Below are 21,985 nucleotides of genomic sequence, written 5' to 3' on the forward strand. Positions count from 1 at the left end.
ACAAGCTCCAAGTTGTACAGAGCCAAAATACAGTACCCAAGGAAGTCTATGGGGCCAAAAGACACCTCCATCAGCATCTGATTTTATTTCAAGACAGGCCGATGTCTTTGATTGCAGGAGATTATACATCTAGATTTAGTGGTGTATGAAGTGACCATGTGGTCAGTGGTGTAACTAGAGTCCAATGGGCCCCAATGCAAAATTTGTCGTCCCCCCCCCATCATATTGGTCAGATGTATGGGCCCTGGTAGCATTCTAAATCCTTCATTGGAGTAATGTCATCATGTACTAATGTTCCCCCATCATGGGCCACGTCATGGTAAATGAGTTGATACACACGGCACTTCTGGGATGGTGCTCAAGTAGGGTCCAAAACAATCTCAAGTGGATGTAGAAACTGGGCAATCAAGATAAATGGGAATAGTGGTCTTTTATTGAGAGGAACTTGTAGAACTAGCACAAGCACAGACGTTTTGGTCAAAGACCTTCATCAGTGTGCATGCAGGGAGTCCTCAGAAGGTGTAGCAACTGGCTAGTCAGGTATGACGCGGTGTCCACATATACAGCAGTGGACACTGCCTTATACTTGACTACTACAGTTTCTACACCTTCTAAGGACCCTCTGCACGCACACTGATGAAGGTCTTTGATCGAAATGTCTGTGCTTGTGCTGGTCCTACAAGTTCCTCAATAAAAGACCACTATTCACAGTTATCTTGAGTGCCAAGTTTGTACATCTACTTCATCGCAAATGTCACCCACTCAGGTAAATATGTACCCCATCCTAGTATACTGGTATGCAAGTCTCTCATCCTGGTATATGCCCCATCCTAGTATATATGTCCCCCATCCTAGACCCTATCCTGGTAAATAAGTACCATCCTGGTGGGGATCAGATACCCACCAACAATATTTGATAGGCCTGCATAAAAGACGACAGTGAAGAGCAATTTGTCATTTAATCGCTGGGCCTGATTGCAGGGCGCAACAGTTAGGCACAAATGTTCTGTTCTATGGCACTTAAAGTGAGCCTGTGAGGCCCAAACTATGGGTCCCATAAAAAAGACAATCACTGTGGTATTTTAGAAAAATATATACTATGAATAAGCCAGATGGGAACAATGCGCCTCTGATGACTAGTCCTAAAGCTTCTCACTGCTGTGATACCCTTGACAGGCGTTTCCCTCACATGGGAGCAGGACAAAGAGAAGCCTCTTCTCCGACAAGTCATCCAAGACGTATGGTCCTCAGGTCTATTTCAAATGATGGTTTCTCTGCAATTTCACAGCCAATGTCTGTTTCTTGCTATCCATAGTTCGGAGTCAGGATCCCTTTTAGACATGAATGTGACTTATTTATCTAGTAATTATGGGTATGTTACTTCCATTTTCTTATTTACATTTTTGGAAATGGTTCTTTCTTGTGAAAGACAAATATTACAAAAGCTGTGTCTTCATGGCCCAAGCTTAGAACCATTTCTGATACCCTGATCTGTAGGTACCATATTAATGACATCATTAGCAAAAATGATCGGGCGAGGGGCAAGTTCTCAGCGTAAACATGATTGCCGCATTCAGGATAAACGGTGTAAATGGCTCGCTCTTTAGAAATAAACGCTTTAAAACGGCATCTGAATGGGACATTCAAAAATGAATTTCCTGCTGCTTTAATGTCACTGAAGTGGCCAATCAAACTTTGTGCATTGAAAAAAGGTGGCACGTGGTAAGACAAGGCATTTTACTATTCTTCTAAGGAAAAAAATACAATACAAAACATTGTCAGAGTTGTCGAGAAATTGAGTTATTACATAGAAAACAAAATTTAAATGGCCATGCTGAATATACAGGTAAATGTATAGAAATATATTCAGTTCCTGGTCTCCAGAAGAATCAGCTTTTTTGTTAAATTCAACAAAGGCAAAGGCTGATGAATCATAGACAGATCATGGACGCCTTGAAGATCCTGTACTGTTCTTATTTCCTTTATCCAGATAAAATATATTTTAGCAATAGCTTAATAATTGGTCAAATGTTTAAAGAAAGTCTCTCCTGCCAGTGACGGGGTGGACGTCCACTTTGATCTTTGGGGTGGACGTCCACTTTGATCTTTGGGGTGGAGGTCTACTTTGATCTTTGAGGTGGAGGTCTATTTTGATCTTTGGGGTGGAGGTCTACTTTGATCTTTGAGGTGGAGGTCTATTTTGATCTTTGGGGTGGAGGTCCACTTTGATTTTTGTAGTGGAGGTCCACTTTAATTTTTGTAGTGGAGGTCCACTTTGATCTTTGGGGTGGAGGTCCCCTTTGATCTTTGGGGTGGAGGTCCACTTTGATCTTTGTAGTTGAGGTCCCCTTTGATCTTTGGGGTGGAGGTCCACTTTGATCTTTGGGGTGGAGGTCCACTTTGATCTTTGGGGTGGAGGTCCACTTTGATCTTTGGGGTGGAGGTCCACTTTGATCTTTGGGGTGGAGGTCCATTTTGATCTTTGGGGTGGACGTCCACTTTGATCATCGCCATGCACCCCTTTCTTCTTAAACATCTTGATAATAAATTATACAGATTCATATGTTAAGTTTTAATACAATGTTTATATAGTGATGACACCTTTTTCTTTTTTTTTCTCCCTATCAGTAACCAATGGCACAAGTCATTCGCCAACAGCACTGAATGGAGCTCCATCCCCTCCTAATGGCTTTAGTAATGGACCTTCATCCTCTTCCTCGTCCTCGTTGGCAAATCAACAGTTGCCTCCAGCATGTGGAGCACGGCAGCTCAGCAAACTGAAGAGGTTCCTCACCACTTTACAGCAGTTTGGCAATGACATCTCACCAGAAATTGGCGAAAGAGTACGCACCCTTGTTCTTGGATTAGTGGTAAGACGAGCCTTGAGGTAGATCAGATTGTGCAATGTAATCCCATCAGCTGTGCTACAAAGGAGTACATTCTGATATCAATATAGCCAAAGGCAAGAAAATACTTGGGGAAAGCAAGAGTTTAGATGGCATTTATATGCAATTGTTTTCATAAATGAAGGCAAACACCTTACTAAAGTGTTTTTCAAAGTTTCTTATTTTGCTTGGAGAGGATAATGTGTCTATATGTAAGGACTTGCTCACACCATCATATAAATCGGACGAGTACTATGCAATGTTTTACTGGACAGTGCATTGACACTGTTTTTCAACGGGGAAGGGCAGATGATCCATTTTTTTTTCACTGACAGAATCTGTTTGTGCAAAAAAAAATAAAAATTGCAGCATGGTATGACTTGCCGCTGTAATCAAATGAGACTCAATCATTCAAGTATATGGGTGTGAGAAAAAAATCGGATGTGAGAGTATGGCATCTGATTCTTATGGATACATTACAATTCTGTAAAATAGAAAACTGTACATGCTCATGTAAATGATTATTTACTGCTACTGTAATAAAAACAGATTGCATACAGACAGCACATACAGTCATATGAAAAAGTTTGGGCACCCCTATTAATGTTAACCTTTTTTCTTTATAACAATTTGGGTTTTTGCAATAGATATTTCAGTTTCATATATCTAATAACTGATGGACTGAGTAATATTTCTGAATTGAAATGAGGTTTATTGTACTAATAGAAAATGTGCAATCCGCATTTAAACAAAATTTGACCGGTGCAAATGTATGGGCACCTCTACATAAAAGTGACATTAATATTTTGTAGATCCTCCTTTTGCAAAAATAACAGCCTCTAGTCGCTTCCTGTAGCTTTTAATGAGTTCCTGGATCCTGGATGAAGGTATATTTCACCACTCCTGTTTACAAAACAATTCCAGTTCAGTTAAGTTTGATGGTCGCCGAGCATGGACAGCATGCTTCAAATCATCCCACAGATTTTCAATGATATTCAGGTCTGGGGACTGGGATGGCCATTCCAGAACATTGTAATTGTTCCTCTGCATGAATGCCTGAGTAGATTTGGAGCGGTGTTTTGGATCATTGCCTTGCTGAAATATCCATCCCCTGCATAACTTCAACTTCATCACTGATTCTTGCACATTATTGTCAAGAATCTGCTGATACTGAGTTGAATCCATGCGACCCTCAACTTTAACAAGATTCCCGGTGCCGACATTGGCCACACAGCCCCAAAGCTTGATGGAACCTCCACCAAATTTTACTGTGGGAAGCAAGTGCTTTTCTTGGAATGCCGTGTTTTTTTGCCTCCATGCATAACGCCTTTTTGTATGACCAAACAACTCAATCTTTGTTTCATCAGTCCACAGGACCTTCTTCTAAAATGTAACTGGCTTGTCCAAATGTGCTTTTGCATACCTCAGGTGACTCTGTTTGTGGCGTGCTTGCAGAAATGGCTTCTTTCGCATCACTCTCCCATACAGCTTCTCCTTGTACAACGTGTGCTGTATTGTTGACCGATGCACATTGACACCATCTGCAGCAAGATGAAGCTGCAGGTCTTTGGAGGTGGTCTGTGGATTGTCCTTGACTGTTCTCACCATTCTTCTTCTCTGCCTTTCTGATATTTTTCTTGGCCTGCCACTTCTGGGCTTCACAAGAACTGTACCTGTGTTCTTCCTTTTCCTTACTATGTTCCTCACAGTGGAAACTGACAGTTTAAATCTCTGAGACAACTTTTTGTATCCTTCCCCTGAACAACTATGTTGAATAATCTTTGTTTTCAGATAATTTGAGAGTTGTTTTGAGGAGCCCATGATGCCACTCTTCATAGGAGATTCAAATAGGAGAACAACTTGCAAGTGGCCACCTTAAATACCTTTTCTCATGATTGGATACACCTGCCTATGAAGTTCAAAGCTCAATGAGGTTTCAAAACCAATTTAGTGCTTTAGTAAGTCAGTAAAAAGTAGTTAGGAGTGTTCAAATCAAGAAATTGATAAGGGTGCCCATACTTTTGCACCGGTCAAATTTTGTTTAAATGCGGATTGCACATTTTCTATTAGTACAATAAACCTCATTTCAATCTAGAAATAGTATTCAGTCCATCAGTTATTAGATATATGAAACTGAAATAGCTGTTGCAAAAACCCAATTTGTTATAAAGAAAAAAGGTTAATATTAATAGGGGTGCCCAAACTTTTTCATATGACTGTATCATAGAGAAATGACTGGTCAGGGGCACCTAGGCTGGCCCTCAGACTTGAGAACCTGTGCTGTCCCTTATCTTTGAGATAGGCTTGATGGTAGCCAGGTCCAAGCCCCCAGCATGGTCCTAACTCCTGACCTGACCGTAATCTTCCTCCCCTCTGCCTCACCCTCGGAGCGGGACGGAAAACCCAATAACAAAACCCCACAAAATGACACAAACAAGGGAGAATGGAAACTCGTACACACTGCACTCAAAACACACAGGAGAGACAATATGTGTATAGGGGAATAAAGAAAAGGGAAATAAGTAACCCACAACAGGGGAACGTTCACACCACTTAATATCGTAACAAGGCTCTCCATCAACAGGTTCACCAATAGGACCTTTATTGCTTGGAGCTAAAGCTGAAGCTATAATCGGCACTGAGTAGTGAGATCCAGGATGTATTATAGGAAGTAGATGACTTTGATTGGCAATTGGCAACCTGAGCTCCTAGCAGAGTTCCCCAGGTCAGCAGGAATTAATTCATGTACGACTGAGGACAGACCACATTAAACAGCCGACGCCCAGCTCTAGCTAAACAACTAGGAGTCATCAATTTGCCTGTCAGGCTCTACAGTGTAAATAGAGCCCGATGATGCCATGACACCTAATAAGTCTGGACCTGGACACCATATGACAGCACATGAATGACAAAGGAGAAAAAAATAATACCACTTTCCTGAATGATAGTCAGACCATTTTTTGTGTGACTGTAGTATAATAGTTAAAAGATATATCCAGGACTTTAACAAAAAAAAGTGCCTAAGCACTAACAGGTAAGTAGTTGTTACCTACCTGCCTGTTGTGCCCGCTTCCATTCTTTGCCATAACAGACTGCTCCTGTCGGCGATTCAGTGGCTTCATAAACAAACTGAAGGCTTCTTTTCTCTGGTCTGTAGATAGGGCTGGACAGCCAACATCATGGAGATTGACATCCAGTTTCCTAAAGCCTAAATGGGGGGAGACTGCTTTCAATCAGCAGGACATTAGCAGTCCCACCCCAATTACAGAGCAGAGCCGAGAAGAAGCCTACTCTCTGTTGATAAATCCACCGAGTTGCCAGCAGGAGCCGTCTGCACCGGCAAAGAATGGCGCCAGGCTCAACAGGCAGGTAGGTAGCAACTACTTACCTCTTAGTGCTTTAGGCACATTTTTTTTTTTTTTTTTAAAGTCCCAAATATACCTTATAAAGTACAAGCAAATAGTACACCCTACCTTATATTTTTACATGCTGGCATTCCTTCTGTTTCCTTTAGAAATGCACATTTTCTCGCTCCATGTCTGCTGAGTGGCCAATGTCATCCTGGTGTGGAGCTGGAGCGCTGAGCCTCCTTCCTGATGCTCCCCCATCCCTCTCACAGCTTGAGTCTCAGTCACAGTGGAAGAGAATCTCTAATGTGATTCCTCCCTCCTCCCCTCTCACAGCATGACTCTCACAGCGCTACAATACAGAACACCAATTCTTACCTTTCTTTAAAAAAAAAAACAAAACGTAAAAAAGAAAAAAGGAGCATAATAATTTAACGATGATGGAAAAAAGCCAACCCAGATTGATTTTTTTTAGGAGGATGGATATAGTAATACGCTGGTTGATAATGGCAATGTTGGCTGTCTTGTATTGTATCCTCCTAATAGTAGATTATGTTGGAATATTGTAGGGTTGTGCTGACAGACTGATGTACTATGAGTCTCAGATCAAATACTAATACAGGAAAATAGAGGAGCCGACGATAGGTATTGATAATATTATGATTACACAACTTATTCTCAAGCTTTGATTTATTGCCTTCTCCTAAAAGACTATTGACGTTGGTTAAGATCTCTGTCCTTCATATGAGCAAAATTAGTAAAAAAATAGAAGATGTTAAAGGATACTTCAAGGTGCAAACTAATTTTTATTCCCAAGCTGCGTTTTCTATTAGGGTCTGTGATTGGGCACAAACGTTAACGTCTCTCTTCAAAGTCTTAATTAGAATTGGACTCAAAGCGAATTTTTCAGATTTGTAAATTGATTTTTCGTCTGGGGGGGATACAGGGGACCCATCCCAATACATCGGAATAACCATCACACAAGGGTTCTTGGGGTATGTCCAGCACAAATAATCAGGAACAAGACATATTTCTTAATATATTCTTCTAAAATTCACTCCTTTGATCTCATGAACAGGAGGCAGGGATTGCTTGTTGTTTTTTTGCCTTCTGCCCATATGGCCAGAATACATATATAGACCTCTATAGACATATCCCTTGTCTGGATAAATAAGCAAAACCCATGCAGCCATCATGACCTCCACGATCCACGCTAGCGTACCGGCTCATAACACAATACACCAGTTAGTGTGACAATAGATGAGCCTTTTTAGATCATTATTGTTTATTTTTCTCTGAAGTGTCTCTTTACATACAGAGTACCCTTGTTTTACATGAAATGCTCTTCAGTTTTCACTTTTTTATAGAAGTGCTTCTATATATAGCTGTGCATCGACATAGAACAGATGCAGTCATGTTGGAATCCTATGTTAAAGGGGTTTTTCTGTAGTAAAACCATAATTGCTTATCAATATTTGGTTGGTGGAGGTCCAAGTCCCAGATGTTTGGCCGATTAGCGGAATGAAGGCCCCTTTATTGTTTTTATGGAGTCGATGGCACATTCCTGCACCTGTATCCAGTACTAATGTTTAGCTCTATGGCCTCTTCTTTCTGATGCTCAGGAATGGGGGTCCTAGGCATTTGACCACTACTGATTAGACCTTGATGGCCTGTACCCAGGAAAAATCTCTTTATAGGGGTTGTCCCAAGATTGTTAAGCAATCCTTTCTCCTAGAATAGGAGGTAACATACTCATCGCCATGGGTCATCTAGAGTAAGTTGCTCTGTAGGAGGGCAGAAGTCGAGCATAGGCATCTCCACTTCATTCATTATCTATAGGACTGCCACATATGCTATGCAATGAATAGTGCACATACTTGACCTCCGCTGGGTTCAGACAGTGCTCTGCAGATTTTGGGGATTAGTAAAGCTGGTGTCACACTAAACGACAGCGACAACGACGTCGCTGTTACGTCACCATTTTCGGTGACGTAACAGCGACCTTGTAAGTCGCTGTTATGATCGCTGCTTAGCTGTCAAACACAGCAGAAGCAGCGATCATAACGTCGCTGTGCTACATGTTCAGAGAGCAGGGAGCCGCGCTTAGCGCTGGCTCCTTGCTCTCCTGCAGCACACATCGGGTTAATTAACCCGATGTGTGCTGCAGCTACATGTCACAGTTCAGAGAGCAGGGAGCCGCGCTTAGCGCTGGCTCCTTGCTCTCCTGCAGCACACATCGGGTTAATTAACCCGATGTGTGCTGCAGCTACATGTCACAGTTCAGAGAGCAGGGAGCCGCGCTTAGCGCTGGCTCCTTGCTCTCCTGCAGCACACATCGGGTTAATTACCCGATGCATACTGCAAACACATGTCACAGTGCAGGAGCCGGCACTGGCAGCAAGAGCGGAGGCTGGTAACCAGCGTAAACATCGGGTAACCAGGGAAAGGTCTTCCCTTGGTTACCCGATGTTTACGCTGGTTACAGCTTACCGCAGCTGCCAGTGCCGGCTCCTGCTCGCTTCATTTCGTCGCTCTCTCGCTGTCACACACAGCGATGTGTGTGTCACAGCGGGAGAGTGACGACCAAAAAATGAAGCTGGACATTCAGCAACGACCGGCGACCTCACAGCAGGGGCCAGGTCGTTGCTGGATGTCACACACAGCGACAGCGACGGGACGTCGCTGCAACGTCACAGAAAATGGTGACGTAACAGCGACGTCGTTGTCGCTGTCGTTTAGTGTGACACCAGCTTTAGAGTCCAAGAGATCAGCCCCACACAACAATCAATAGATTTAGAACCAGCAAAGAACAGCAAAGAAGTGTGAATGCTACAAGCAGGACCCCTGCTTATCTGACAATGATCACCTGTCCTTAAGATAAGGTAATCATAATACTGGAAAACCCCTTCAATTTGTGCTGTACATATAGATTTTTAAGGCCAGGGTCATACTGGCGTACAGCATCCGATGCGATATGTTAATGACACTTAGCTCAAATGCTGCTGCGCGCGTGAGCCCGAGTGTCACCTGCTGCGCGCGAAAGCCCGAGTGTCACCTGCTGCACGTGAGAGCCCGAGTGTCACCTGCTGCGCGCGAGAGCCCGAGTGTCACCTGCTGCGCGCGAGAGCCCGAGTGTCACCTGCTGCGTACGAGAGCCCAAGTGTCACCTGCTGCGCGTGAGAGCCGAACCTCATCTGTTGTTCTCGTGAGCTGAGCCTCATCTGCTGCACGTGTGAGCCGAGCATCCTCTGCTGAGTGCGTGAGCCGACCAACCTCTACTGCAAATGCGAGCCGAGCATCCTCTGCTGCAAGCGCGAGCCGAGCATCATTATACTATGATCCAATTCTCCCGCATGCAAGAATTGGAGGACAAGTGCGGAGAAGATGGAGAGATTCATTTCTCCACCTTCTCCATCGCCTATCTGTGTATGTCGGACTGCACTGAGATGACGTCCAAGTGCAGTCTGATGTTTCACATGCACCCTTAGACTTTTATGGGTGCTCGTGATCCGATCTGCAGAGGTATTCGCAGCATGCTATGATTTTTTTCTCGTGCCGAATCACAGATTTGCAATGGTCCATAGTATAACATAGTCTGTGTGCTCTTAGGGGTACTTTGCACACTACGACATCGCAGCTGCGATGTCGGTGGGGTCAAATTAAAAGTGACGCACTTCCGGCATCGCATGCGACATTGTAGTGTGTAAAGGCTCGATGATACGATTAACGAGCGCAAAAGCGCCGTAATCGTATCATCGCTGCAGTGTCGGCATAATCCATAATTACGCTGAAGCGACAGTCCGATGTTGTTCCTCGCTCCTGCGGCAGCACACATCGCTGTGTGTGAAGCCGCAGGAGCGAGGAAAATCTCCTACCGGCGTCACTGCGGCTTCCGTAGAATATGCGGAAGGAAGGAGATGGGCGAGATGTTTACATCCCACTCATCTCCGCCCCTCCGCTCCGATTGGCCGCCTGGCGTGTGACATCGCTATGACGCCGCACGACCCGCCCCCTTAACAAGGAGGCTGGTCGCCGGCCAGAGCGACGGTCGCAGGACAGGTGAGTCCATGTGAAGCTGCCGTAGCGATAATGTTCGCTACGGCAGCTATCACAAGGATATCGCTGCTGCGACGGGGGCGGGTACTATCGCGCTCGGCATCGCAGCATCGGCCTGCGATGTCGCAGCGTGCAAAGTACCCCTTAGTCTCCGATAAAACATCGGATAGCACTCAGCTGTGTTATGCGCTCACATGAGAGCCTTAAGGGTCTAAATCTAGGTACTACAAGATACAATTTGCTGCTAAGAGCCTTTCCCTACCTGTACACAATGAGCTGAGATGTATATATATATTTTTTGCCAACAGAATTCTACGCTGACAATTGAAGAATTTCATTCCAAACTGCAAGAAGCGACTAACTTTCCACTGCGACCCTTTGTCATCCCATTTTTAAAGGTATTGTACAGTTCATCGATCTGGAAATGATTTCAAACCTTATTGTTGCTAGGTCACAAATGTGTGTTTTACTGTTTTGCTTTTTAAGAGAGAAAATGGAAAATAAATCAGAGCTGTAAGGACCGAGCTGTGATGGACACACTTACCTAGGTGACTCTTTGCCCTGTAGCTCTCTCTTTGTGTTATTTCTAGTTATGGGGCATGAAAGTACCATGAGTGTATAATTTAGGATGGTTTAGTCCTCTCAATTTCTGTCTGTGGCACTGATGTTGGTGTATGACATAAAGGTAATATTCAGTGTCTAGTATTTTATGCTGATTTTTTATATTTTTTAGCTTTCATTTTTCAACACTATTTCTCCAAATTTGCTAATACTACACATATTCCTTGTTCTTTCATGTACGAACTGCAGAATGTATTCAGATCAAAAGATTATAATTATTATTTTATAAATCAATATAATAATACAAATGAAAATTATTAACTTTGTAATATATCCTATCTGCTTTTTTTGTCCTGAACTGGTCATTCATTCCTCAAAATTCTTAATTTACAGGTAAAATGTGTCTTCAGTGAATACAGATTCTCCCCTTACTGAGATAGGAGATGACAGTTGGTGCTTGTAAAGTTCTATGGAGAACTGTAACTGTCATTTCAGGAGAACTTGCAGCATAATGTCTGTCTGCCTCTATCTCCTCCCCTCTCCATTTCAGGGGAACTTGCAGCAGAATGTCTGTGTCTGCCTCTATCTCCTCCCCTCTCTATTTCAGAAGAACTTGCAGCAGAATGTCTGTGTCTGCCTCTATCTCCTCCCCTCTCTATTTCAGAAGAACTTGCAGCAGAATGTCTGTGTCTGCCTCTATTGCCTCCCCTGTCTATTTCAGAAGAACTTGCAGCAGAATGTCTGTGTCTGCCTCTATCTCCTCCCCCGTCTATTTCAGAAGATCTTGCAGCAGAATGTATGTGTCTGCCTCTATTTTTTCCCCTCTCCATTTAAGGAGAACTTGCAGCAGAATGTCTGTGTCTGCCTTTATCTCCTCCCCTGTCTATTTCAGAAGAACGTGCAGCAGAATGTTTGTGTCTGCCTCTATCACCTCCCCTCTCCATTTCAGGGGAACTTGCAGCAGAATGTCTGTGTCTGTCTCTAATTTGTCCCCCCTCCATTTAACGAGAACTTGCAGCAGAATGTCTGTGTCTGCCTCTATCTCCTCCCCTCTCTATTTCAGAAGAACCTGCAGCAGAATGTCTTTTCTGCTCCTATCTCATCCCTTCTCTAGTTCAGAAGAACTTGCAGCAGAATGTCTGTGTCTGCCTCTATCTCCTCCCCTCTCCATTTCAGGAGAACTTGCAGCAGAATGTCTTTTCTGCTTCTATCTCATCCCTTCTCTAGTTCAGAAGAACTTGCAGCAGAATGTCTGTGTCTGCTTCTATCTCCTCCCCTCTCCATTTCACGAGAACTTGCAGCAGAATGTCTGTCGACCTCTAGCTCCTCCCCTATCCATTGAACTTCACAAGCAGCAACTGTCTTCGTCAATCTCAGTTATGGAAAAATCTGTTTTCACTATACAAAGATTTTACAGATTTATCCATAAATTGAGATTGAAAGATCAGCCCAGGAGGAGAAATAAGCAGGTTTCTGTGATAAGAAATTTTACAAAGTTGCTTATTTTCGTGTGTAGTATTGATTTATGAAATTAAACGATGTTAACGCTTTGAAGGTTATTAAAGAATCTTCATATTTGAAAGGTGAAGGAGTAAAAAGTTTCACTACCTTTGTACAGAGATCTAGTTTTGGCACAATCCCTCAGGTATAACACCTACAACTGATGACTTCACGTTACACCGGATCTGTAGAAACTATGAAACTCTCTACATGCCATAGTTTGGATCGAACACTGCCTCTCGCTGGTGGACACTGAGACAAAAAAACAATATATGGACCCCTTGCAGTCCAATAGGCTGCACCAATGGCATGTCTGCCCTGCCTCCCTTAGGTAGAATGGTGGTGGAGTGGAACAACTATTTAGGTTAACAGTCTGAATTCAACCATGAAAGAACATGTAGAGGGTTTTTTATTTCGTATATATTTTTTTAATTTTTTTCCAATGGTCCAATAAAATTAGAATTCTTATTATAAACATTATTTGGTTAGTATATAGCAGCCCAGAACCACTAATTGTACTCGCCATTTATACTGTAATTTAGGAGAGTAGATGGGGGCTGATAGTTCTGAAATAAATCGTTGCCATAAATAGGGGAGGGTGCTAGACACATATGTGCCCTCTAAGTTTTGGGTGATGTAGGAGAGTTCTAATAAACTGAACGTTTGCGAAATCTTTGTAACCAATGTCTTAACTTCAAGATTTTAGGTGTCAATGCAAAATTTCCTACATGCTCCCAAACCGTCACTGGTCTTCAATAGTATTTTGTTGTCTTGCTTTATTTCATATGGCCCACCGAGACTCCAAGGCCCAGGTGTTACCACAGCATTAGCACTTAATATCATTACACTATTGGTTGAAAGTCACCATCTAGCAACATATCTGCTGTCAATGCAAAAGCCATTACTGTCCAAAGATCACTGTGCACAATCCTTGGAACATGTGTCACAATGTAACTGCACCTGTGGTGCCAGGTCTGCGGAGGCACCTGGTGTATGGCGTAACACAGAGGAAACACCTGGGTAACAATACAATGGAAGGCCCTGGCACTAGGGAGACAGTGGAGTGGGGTCACCTCCTAACACTCACCTGAGGCTGATCACTGCACTCCCTAGCATTCCTAGATAAATCCATCTCCCTGTACTTCGATCATTTGCCTAGGCCCTCGCTGGTCCTGAACTCACCCTAACTAGTGAAGGCCAGCGAAATGCTAGTCTCACCACTGCATTAGGACAACACAAGGTAGGAAAGACAAACAGGTGGGGAAAGATACAACAAATAACATTTAGCAGGAATGTCTCAGCTGCAACTGAAGCAACGCTTCAGCTTCTACAGAGACTGGCTCTTTCCAATTGGACAGCATAGGTATGAGCTATAGCCGGCATAGGAAGGAGTGAGGAGTGGATACTTATAGCAGAAGAGAGTGGCTGCTGCTGAGATTACAACTACCTGTTAGATCAATGCAGGATAGAAATGAACCTTAACCCCTTCAATGCCGGAAGGAATTAAATATGCTCCAACTCAGGGTAAACAACGAGCAGGCACAAAAGTGGATTTGCAATCAACAACATGATGTGACCTTCTGATCCCAGATCTCCCCTGAGGTCACATTAGGCCGTGATACACTTGAATTGTACAATCCTAGTAATGGCCTGTAGCTATTAAATGATGCATACTTTAAAATTTGGTAAAAACTATTAGAAATACTAATGTATTTCTACTATGTGATGGGTTGCAGTGTTTTAGTGTGATGTATACTATCGTCTTTTCCTAATGAGCAACCTCCGGCCTTAGTAATTATCACATCATTCAGTGGCTATAGAGAAAGCTTGTCTTCGTAATTTTTATAAGTCTTGACCTGTGGAGTATACACAATCTCTTTAACATAGCAGTGTTGTTAGATGCCATGCATATATCATCAGCCCACAAAATAGCATCAATACATATGTATAGCACATTATGTCCTTAACTCGCACTTACAAACCTCACACAGAACCTGGCTCTGCCAAGACTCAGTAATTGCAGAAAATGATAGAGATGTGCGCTCAGAAAGTGTCAGTAAAGACGTGTCGATGAGTACTTTAAAGATGAACATGGTGTGATCTTGTCACTAATGGTACGCTTCCTACTCTAGAAATATATAATGGCATGTTATAAAACCAAAGCATTTCTCATGACGGACAATTTACCAGTTCAAGCTCAAGAAGCGCAATGTGCTTTTCATCAGTGTTTAGGGTAAAACAGATAGGCCTATGGGTTTAGCATCTAAGGTCTAATGGAATATGATGAAATATTTAATGTTCCTATAATGGTGAAGGTTCAGTTAAAATCCTTAGGAAATATCACACACCTACTTATTAATGTTATATAAACTGAACGTAAAGTTTTCTTTTTAGAGCTGAACCTCTTTTAGGGAAGGCTGTCCATCACTGATCAGGTCTATTCACTGGGCTCCTAAGCGTAGGATGACTATAGAGTAGATAACACAATCCTTATAAGGGTCCATCTGAGATACAGGGGGCTAGAAGAAAAATCATAATTGTGTAATAGCTCTTAAACATTGAGACTTTGAAAAACAGATCCTCATTGCTCAGTTTCCGTGAAGTTTGACGTAGGGATGTAAGTGGAATTGAGCCAATCTTCCAATATTAAATTCACTCAATTGAAGGCGGAAATTCGATTTGCATGAAAAAAAATTGATGCAGATTGAATCTGCAGGGAAGGGGTCAAAATAAAATTTATACTCAATAGTCCTTGGACATCCCTGTACCTCTCCCGCCATTGCCGATCTATTGACCGACTCTTCAGCCATTCCAGTACCTGTCCCGCCGATGATGATCTTTCGACCAGCTCTTCTATCTACTAAGTTTTTCGATCACCTATCTTTCTTTTTACTAAAGGGGGCTTTACACGCAACGATATCGCTAACGATATGTCGTCAGAGTCACGGAATTCGTTACACACATCTGGCGTTGTTGCGTGTGACACCTATGTGCAAATGTTAACGATCAGAAATACTCACCTGACATGTCGTTCATTTCCCAAAAATCGTTGCTGGTGCTGGACGAAGGTTTTTCGTCGTTCCTGAGTCAGCACACATCCCTACATGTGACACCCCGGGAACGACAAACAACAACGTACCTGCGTCCTGCCGGCAACGAGGTGGGCGTGTCGTTAATGCGGCTGGTCTCCGCTCCTCCACCTCTATTGGCGGGCCGCTGTGTGACGTCGCTGTGACGGCGCACGAACCTCTCCCTTAAAAAAGAAGAGGTTGTTTGCCGCCCATAGCGACGTCGCTAGGAAGGTAAGTATGTGTGACGGGTCCTACCGATATTGTGGCCCACTTGCAGCGATTTGCCCGTGACGCACAAACAACGGGGGCGGGTGCTTTCGGTAGCGACATCGCTAGCGATGTCGCTACGTGTAAAGCGCCCTTAAGCCCCACGACATAACATCACTTTGTCCTGCCACATGAGGTAACGTGGGACCTAGTGAATGTCCTACCTTGCTGAAAGTGACCATAGCCCCTGAATAAAGATAAAGCAAAGAAGAAAAAAGATAGAAAAGCTGATTGGAGAGCTAGCATCAGCCTGACAGGTATGATGAGGGCTGAGGAGATGTGAAGGTGTGTATTAATTTTTTTTTTACTGCTTTGCAGGTCTTTATAGCTCGGCAGATTTTCAACAAATCACAAGAAAAAGTCAAATATGGAGCTTTCTTTTTGCCCCATGGGGTTTTTGCCTTCCCATGGATCAATATGCTAGGCTATGGGTTGAACTCGATGGACTTACTGTAAGTCTACCTTCAACCTTAAAAACCATGAAACTATAATAAAGAGGGTCATGTTCTTTGAGAAGCCATCAAAGCCTACAAGAAAATCAAGCCAGCTCTTCTAAACACAGTACAGTGGCTGCACATTCCCTCGACTGGTTAGAGTAGAAGAGATCTCTTGAAGGCTACTAATAATGCCGATATCGGCAGGCTTGGCCAACACTCTAACGTTTATTGGGATCTATCAACTCTCTTTGAATGAATCATGGCCAGAGTGATAAGGATCCAGAATGTTCAATTTTGAATTGTCGATCTTTTTGTTTTTGGTAAGATAAGCCACCATGGGAGTCTGGCTGTGGCTCCTTCATAGAGAACAAGTACTCAGCAGAGCATATGGAGGAGTCAAGAGAGATAGCTTCCCTCCGAAACATTGATCGGCCGAACCATCGTTTAGCTGACAGCTATCTACTATATGTATGGGCCCTTAAGGGCAGCCATAAATGCATCTGATCGGCTTACTATTCTTAACAATGTCAATTCAGTTCAGATGTTGGCAAGAGCGCTAATTGTTGGCCATCTTCCAAGAGTAGTCCATTCAGCTAATTAACATAATCACCTTGTTAACATTGTGTGCCAAATGCAGATAAACCTAGGTCTAATTCATTTCAGTTGTCAATGAATAAGCAGGACTGATTATGGACTGGTAGGTGGCAGTTAAAGCAGCGTATAGAGCTCGGCCCATATCCCTTGAAGCAGCGTACTTAAACTAATAAGCAAAGCTGTTTATAGAAGTGCTGGGTAGGCTTGCTTCATAAAAGGATGCTTTCTTTACGAATTTCATCATGTTAACATCATTTCCTCTGTGAATACCGCTGATTTCTTTGCTTTGTAAAAAATAAAAATATGTTTCTCTTCAGGGTCAAATTGGCTGCCACAAAAATTAAAAAAAAAAAGCAAGCTTCCAAGGACACTTCCACATTCTTCTATCAGAGCTGAGCGCCATATGGTCGCCATATCATTTACTTTGGATCACTGAAATCAAAGATGCAACTTTTTTTCTAATTTTAGTGCTTTTCCTCAAAGGAGACATTAATGACAAAAACCATATGGTTGTGGGAACACGGGGCCTTAATAAGTGCATTCAAACGCAGCTGTAACAATATGCATTAAAATCTTGTTTTCATTAAGCTAATGCAACCCGCAGACCTGCGATTCCATTCTGCGTTTATGGAGAAACATTTACTGGAAGGATATTAGACACCATCCTAATTACCTAATCTGGCACCAGAACTAGAACAAACAAAATTGCTTTGTATTACCATTTTTTTTTTCCGAATCGAAAGAACATGTTTATAGAATTGCTGAATAAAAAAAAGAGGAAAAAACAAAAAGCCATTTTAACCGTGTCATCGTTACTTTTGAATTTGTCAGTGGCAGCATTTCTGGATTTCATTAGCTGTAAATCTATGACGATTTGACATTTTTAAGAGATCAAGAGGGAATGAGATTTTTTGGACTGAGTTGTTTATTTTATGTGAATGTTGTTCTTCTACGCTGTATGCTGTGTTAATGGTTTTTACATTTGAACTACACTTTATGTGCCAGTGCTGCCGGATGTACATTGTCTCTGGCCATCCATCTTCCTAAATAGGTCGTCTATAGGCCCGCCATACATTGCATATTTTTTTGGATGGCTTAAACCTGACTTGTAGGAAAAGATTCAGCTTGATACACCTGCTGTGTATTTATAAAGTTTGATCAAGGTGAAATGACTTGGTTGTAGCACCCTACACACATGGCCAGCCGGCTCCGTCTTACTTTACCCCTGGCTAAAACCACCACATTGTCACAGAGTGACTTAGGTGAACCCAGGGGAGCCTATACTGTCCCTAAAGCTGGGGCCCCTGTGCTCACCCTAACCCTGGAGGTATCCTTGATGGTAGGGAGGTCCAGGTCACCACCCTAGGCCCTATCTCTTGTCCTCGTCCCTGATGTTATGACCCCCCTCCACAACCCACCACCCGGGGGGAATGGGCAAGAACAGGAGTAAACACCCCACCAACGAATATGAACAGACAGGGGTAACATTGACAAAACCTACTCATACACATGGCAACAACACACAAAGGAGCCATGAAAGGTGCACGAGTGGAGACAACATAAAAAGGGGGAATAAACAGACTACTGGGAAATTTCTAAACCAGAACAAACACACCTGAGAATGCTGCAGCAAACTCCAATGCTGCAGCCAACAGAACAACTGACAGAGTAAGTAACAGCTCCTTCCACATCCTGGCCAAGCTTCCTAATGCTAGAAAATAAGCGTCACCCTCTGGGTGATGTAGAGGGTATTTAAAGAACCTGGGCGTGGTCCCTACTGGAAACACCTGACCAGGAGTCAGGAGCTGCTGGACAGAACCCTCTCCTCCCCAAAATAAAGGGAATTAATTTATTCTGCTGAGTCCCACAAGACAAAGTGAGACTCTGACCCAGAACATGTCACAAAACTCCGCAACAGGGGAAAGTCTGTAACACACATTTCACATTTTCTATCTACTGGATAGGTTTGGGAAACTCTTGTGTGGCTAGGGGAGCTAGGGAACATACCCCTTCTTTTTCCCAATGAATATGTATTTAATGTTTGCAGCCAGAATAGCCCTTTTAAAGGACTTTTTCACTAAATACTTTTTTAGTTGTGTTCATAATTTGATTTTACTTACACTTACACTGAGTAATATACTTTCAATTTCCAAAGATACGCTAATCATATTGGCAGCAATCCTGGGTCATGGCAGCTTTGTCATCCTATCCGCCTCCCTCCATTCTGCAAATGATCTTAGACTAACATCCTCCATAATCAGAACCTCACACCTCCATCTCCAAGACTTTTCTTGTGCTGCGCCAGTTTTCTGGAATGCACTACCCCAAAGGATGTGACTAATATCCAGCCCCTGTGTTTTTTAGCGTGCATTAAAAACACGTCTCTTGAGACAAGCTTATCATTTTATCTCACTAACCTAACCCTCTCCCGTTCCCGCCTTCTAAATGCTATTCATAACCTTCTCCCTCCTATTTCTGTCCTCACATCCTCCATACAACCAATAGCATGTAAGTGCACTTACAAGGTTGGTGTCTAATGACCAGATCATTCAACTTTGTTTGAAATCAATAATTTCTCATAATGATGGCCGGACCAGACACTACAAGCACGTTTTAGTTTTTGTGTTCTCCTATTTCCCCATAGCTTGATTCTTGAGAGCAGGGCCCTCATTCCTACTGTAGCTGAACTCTGTGCTACTTTGTTTTTTATTTTTTGTCAGTACAAGCCCCTACTTGATTGTAAAGTGCTGCGGAATATGTTGGCGCTATAAAAATAAACTTTATTATTATATTATTAACTTGCACATAAAATGACGCAGAGTTTCCTGGGTAAGCATGTCATCAGAGCTGTGTGTGAAGTCAGCTGGCCAACTGGTAAGTTTCAGTAGCCAACCAGCCCTCCATTCTCCATCACAGCCAATGCATTCATTCACTGAGAAGGGAGCCGGCTTAGCAACTGAAATAAACCAAACAGCCAGCCCTTATAAAATAGATAACTTGCTAAAACACGATACTCCTATGTCAAGCGTGGAATAAAGGTGCAAGAGTTGGGACATTGATCTGAAAATTGGGGCACCTTTAGATATAAAATTATATTAGCAAGATCTGTAAAATCATATTACGAACATATTGTAAGAATCATTTTTTCAGTGGACAACTCCTTTACATATATAGGTTTTCATCGGTTCTCTATGAAAGTATTAATGATCATCCAGCATGCTGGGAAATGATGACAACAGATGACCATTGAAGTCATATGTTAACAATGCCCACAGTTTTATGCAAATATCCTATTCAGTGGGGAAGAGAACTAAAACTTTTGAGGCAAAAACTGAGAGTAGCAGTCCTAAAAGTCAATACTGACCCTTTAACGAGCCTTTGCCATATGACTTGGGACAAACAGCAAAACCAAACACTCTGTTTGCAGACGTGTGTTTTGGGGTTTTTGCCCTTCATCAGGGTAAAGCAGGAGATCTAATTTGGCTAAGAGAGAGGCCTTTGACAGCTGGTGTAAGGGGGAATTTTTCTTTATGGAGAGTCCCAAGCTGGTGTAAGGAGACTTATAGGCCATGCAATGTTCCTTTGACAATGTAAATCTACAAATAGCCTCTTCAAAAAGGAAGAGGATTGTTGCCCCCAAAAGGTGACACAAGAGTTCTACTCTTCTTTTCTTGAAGAGGATATTTACATATTTAATTTCCTAGAGGAACATTGCATGACATATAAATCTCCTTATACTGGCTTGACACTCTCCACAAGGAGAAACGTTCTCTCTTAAGGCCCCGTCACACTAAGCAACATCGCTAGCAACATCGCTGCTAACGAACAACTTTTGTGACGTTGCTAGCGATGTTGCTGTGTGTGACATCCAGCAACAACCCGGCCCCTGCTGTGAGGTCGTTGGTTGTTGCTGAATGTCTTGGGCCATTTTTTAGTTGTTGCTGTCCCGCTGTGAAGCACAGATCGCTGTGTGTGACAGCGAGACAGCAACAACTAAATGTGCAGGCAGCAGGAGCCGGCTTCTGCGGAGGCTGGTAACCACGGTAAACATCGGGTAACCAAGAAGCCCTGTCCTTGGTTACCCGATATTTACCTTTGTTACCAGCCTCCGCCGCTCTCACTGTCAGTGCCGGCTCCTGCTCTGTGCACATGTAGCTGCAGGACACATCGGGTTAATTAACCCGATGTGTGCTGTAGCTAGGAGAGCAGGGAGCCAGCGCTAAGCATTGTGCGCTGCTCCCTGCTCTGTGCACATGTAGCTGCAGGACACATCGGGTTAATTAACCCGATGTGTGCTGTAACTAGGAGAGCAGGGAGCCAGCGCTCAGTGTGCGCTGCTCCCTGTTCTCTGCACGTGTAGCTCCGTGCGCTGGTAACCAAGGTAAATATCGGGTTGGTTACCCGATATTTACCTTAGTTACCAAGCGCAGCATCTTCCACGCGGCGCTGGGGGCTGGTCACTGGTTGCTGGTGAGCTCACCAGCAACTTGTGTAGCAACGCTCCAGCGATCCCTGCCAGGTCAGGGTCCTGGTGGGATTGCTGGAGCGTCGCAGTGTGACATCTCACCAGCAACCTCCTAGCAACTTACCAGCGATCCCTATCGTTGTTGGGATCGCTGGTAAGTTGCTTAGTGTGACTGGACCTTTAGAGCCATAGCTTTTATGAACAGTGAACTTCTAAAGATATTTATCCAAGGGGTCTGCAAACAATGTCCAATCCTCAAATGTTTCATTTAGGTGTAAGAAATTTTATAAATCGTGACTGCTTCCACATTGTGTGGACCTGTCCTTTTCTGTCACATTAATTCTAAACTGTGGATTTAGTGTTTATGAGCGCTAATGTGGCAATGTATAGCCCATAATACTGTCTCAGGTGTTCCGGCATGGTAACCCCTCAGGTGAAATCTAACCCTCGTAGGCAGATTCTCAGCATTTATAACTTTAGGGTTTTCATGTTGTTTAGATTGTGTTATTATAAGATCTATGCTGTATGTGCTCCTGGATTTTGGGTGTAAACACTCTGTAGACAATGTATTGAGGTTGGTCCGGGCTCAGAGCCTGCTGGCTTTGCCAAAAGTCATCTGCACACAACATGGCTAGTAAGCTTTCCTAATTATCATTCAGGAATTTGATCTGTGAGACTGCATAATGTATTGTCATAGCTGTGCAATTCAACTATCTAGCAAATCCTATTAAATTTGCATACCTAGTTGCCAGGGTCTAATTTTAATTTTATTCTTGTCTGGATCTTAACTAACAACTATCTT

At 43.1% G+C, this 21,985-nt stretch overlaps 1 protein-coding gene across 8 annotated transcripts in view; it reads left to right on the forward strand.

Moving 5' to 3' along the window:
* Positions 1-21,985, forward strand: part of RUNX1T1 (RUNX1 partner transcriptional co-repressor 1) — a 220,292-nt gene that overhangs the window by 154,046 nt on the left and 44,261 nt on the right. For all 8 annotated transcript variants that reach the window (XM_075353092.1, XM_075353091.1, XM_075353098.1 and 5 more), the window contains exons 3-4: positions 2,629-2,870; positions 10,597-10,686. In XM_075353092.1, the coding sequence (XP_075209207.1) occupies positions 2,629-2,870; positions 10,597-10,686 (332 nt within the window). The remainder of the gene's footprint in view (positions 1-2,628; positions 2,871-10,596; positions 10,687-21,985) is intronic.

Source organism: Anomaloglossus baeobatrachus, chromosome 6 (genome assembly GCF_048569485.1).
Source record: "Anomaloglossus baeobatrachus isolate aAnoBae1 chromosome 6, aAnoBae1.hap1, whole genome shotgun sequence".
Lineage (NCBI taxonomy): Eukaryota > Metazoa > Chordata > Amphibia > Anura > Aromobatidae > Anomaloglossus > Anomaloglossus baeobatrachus.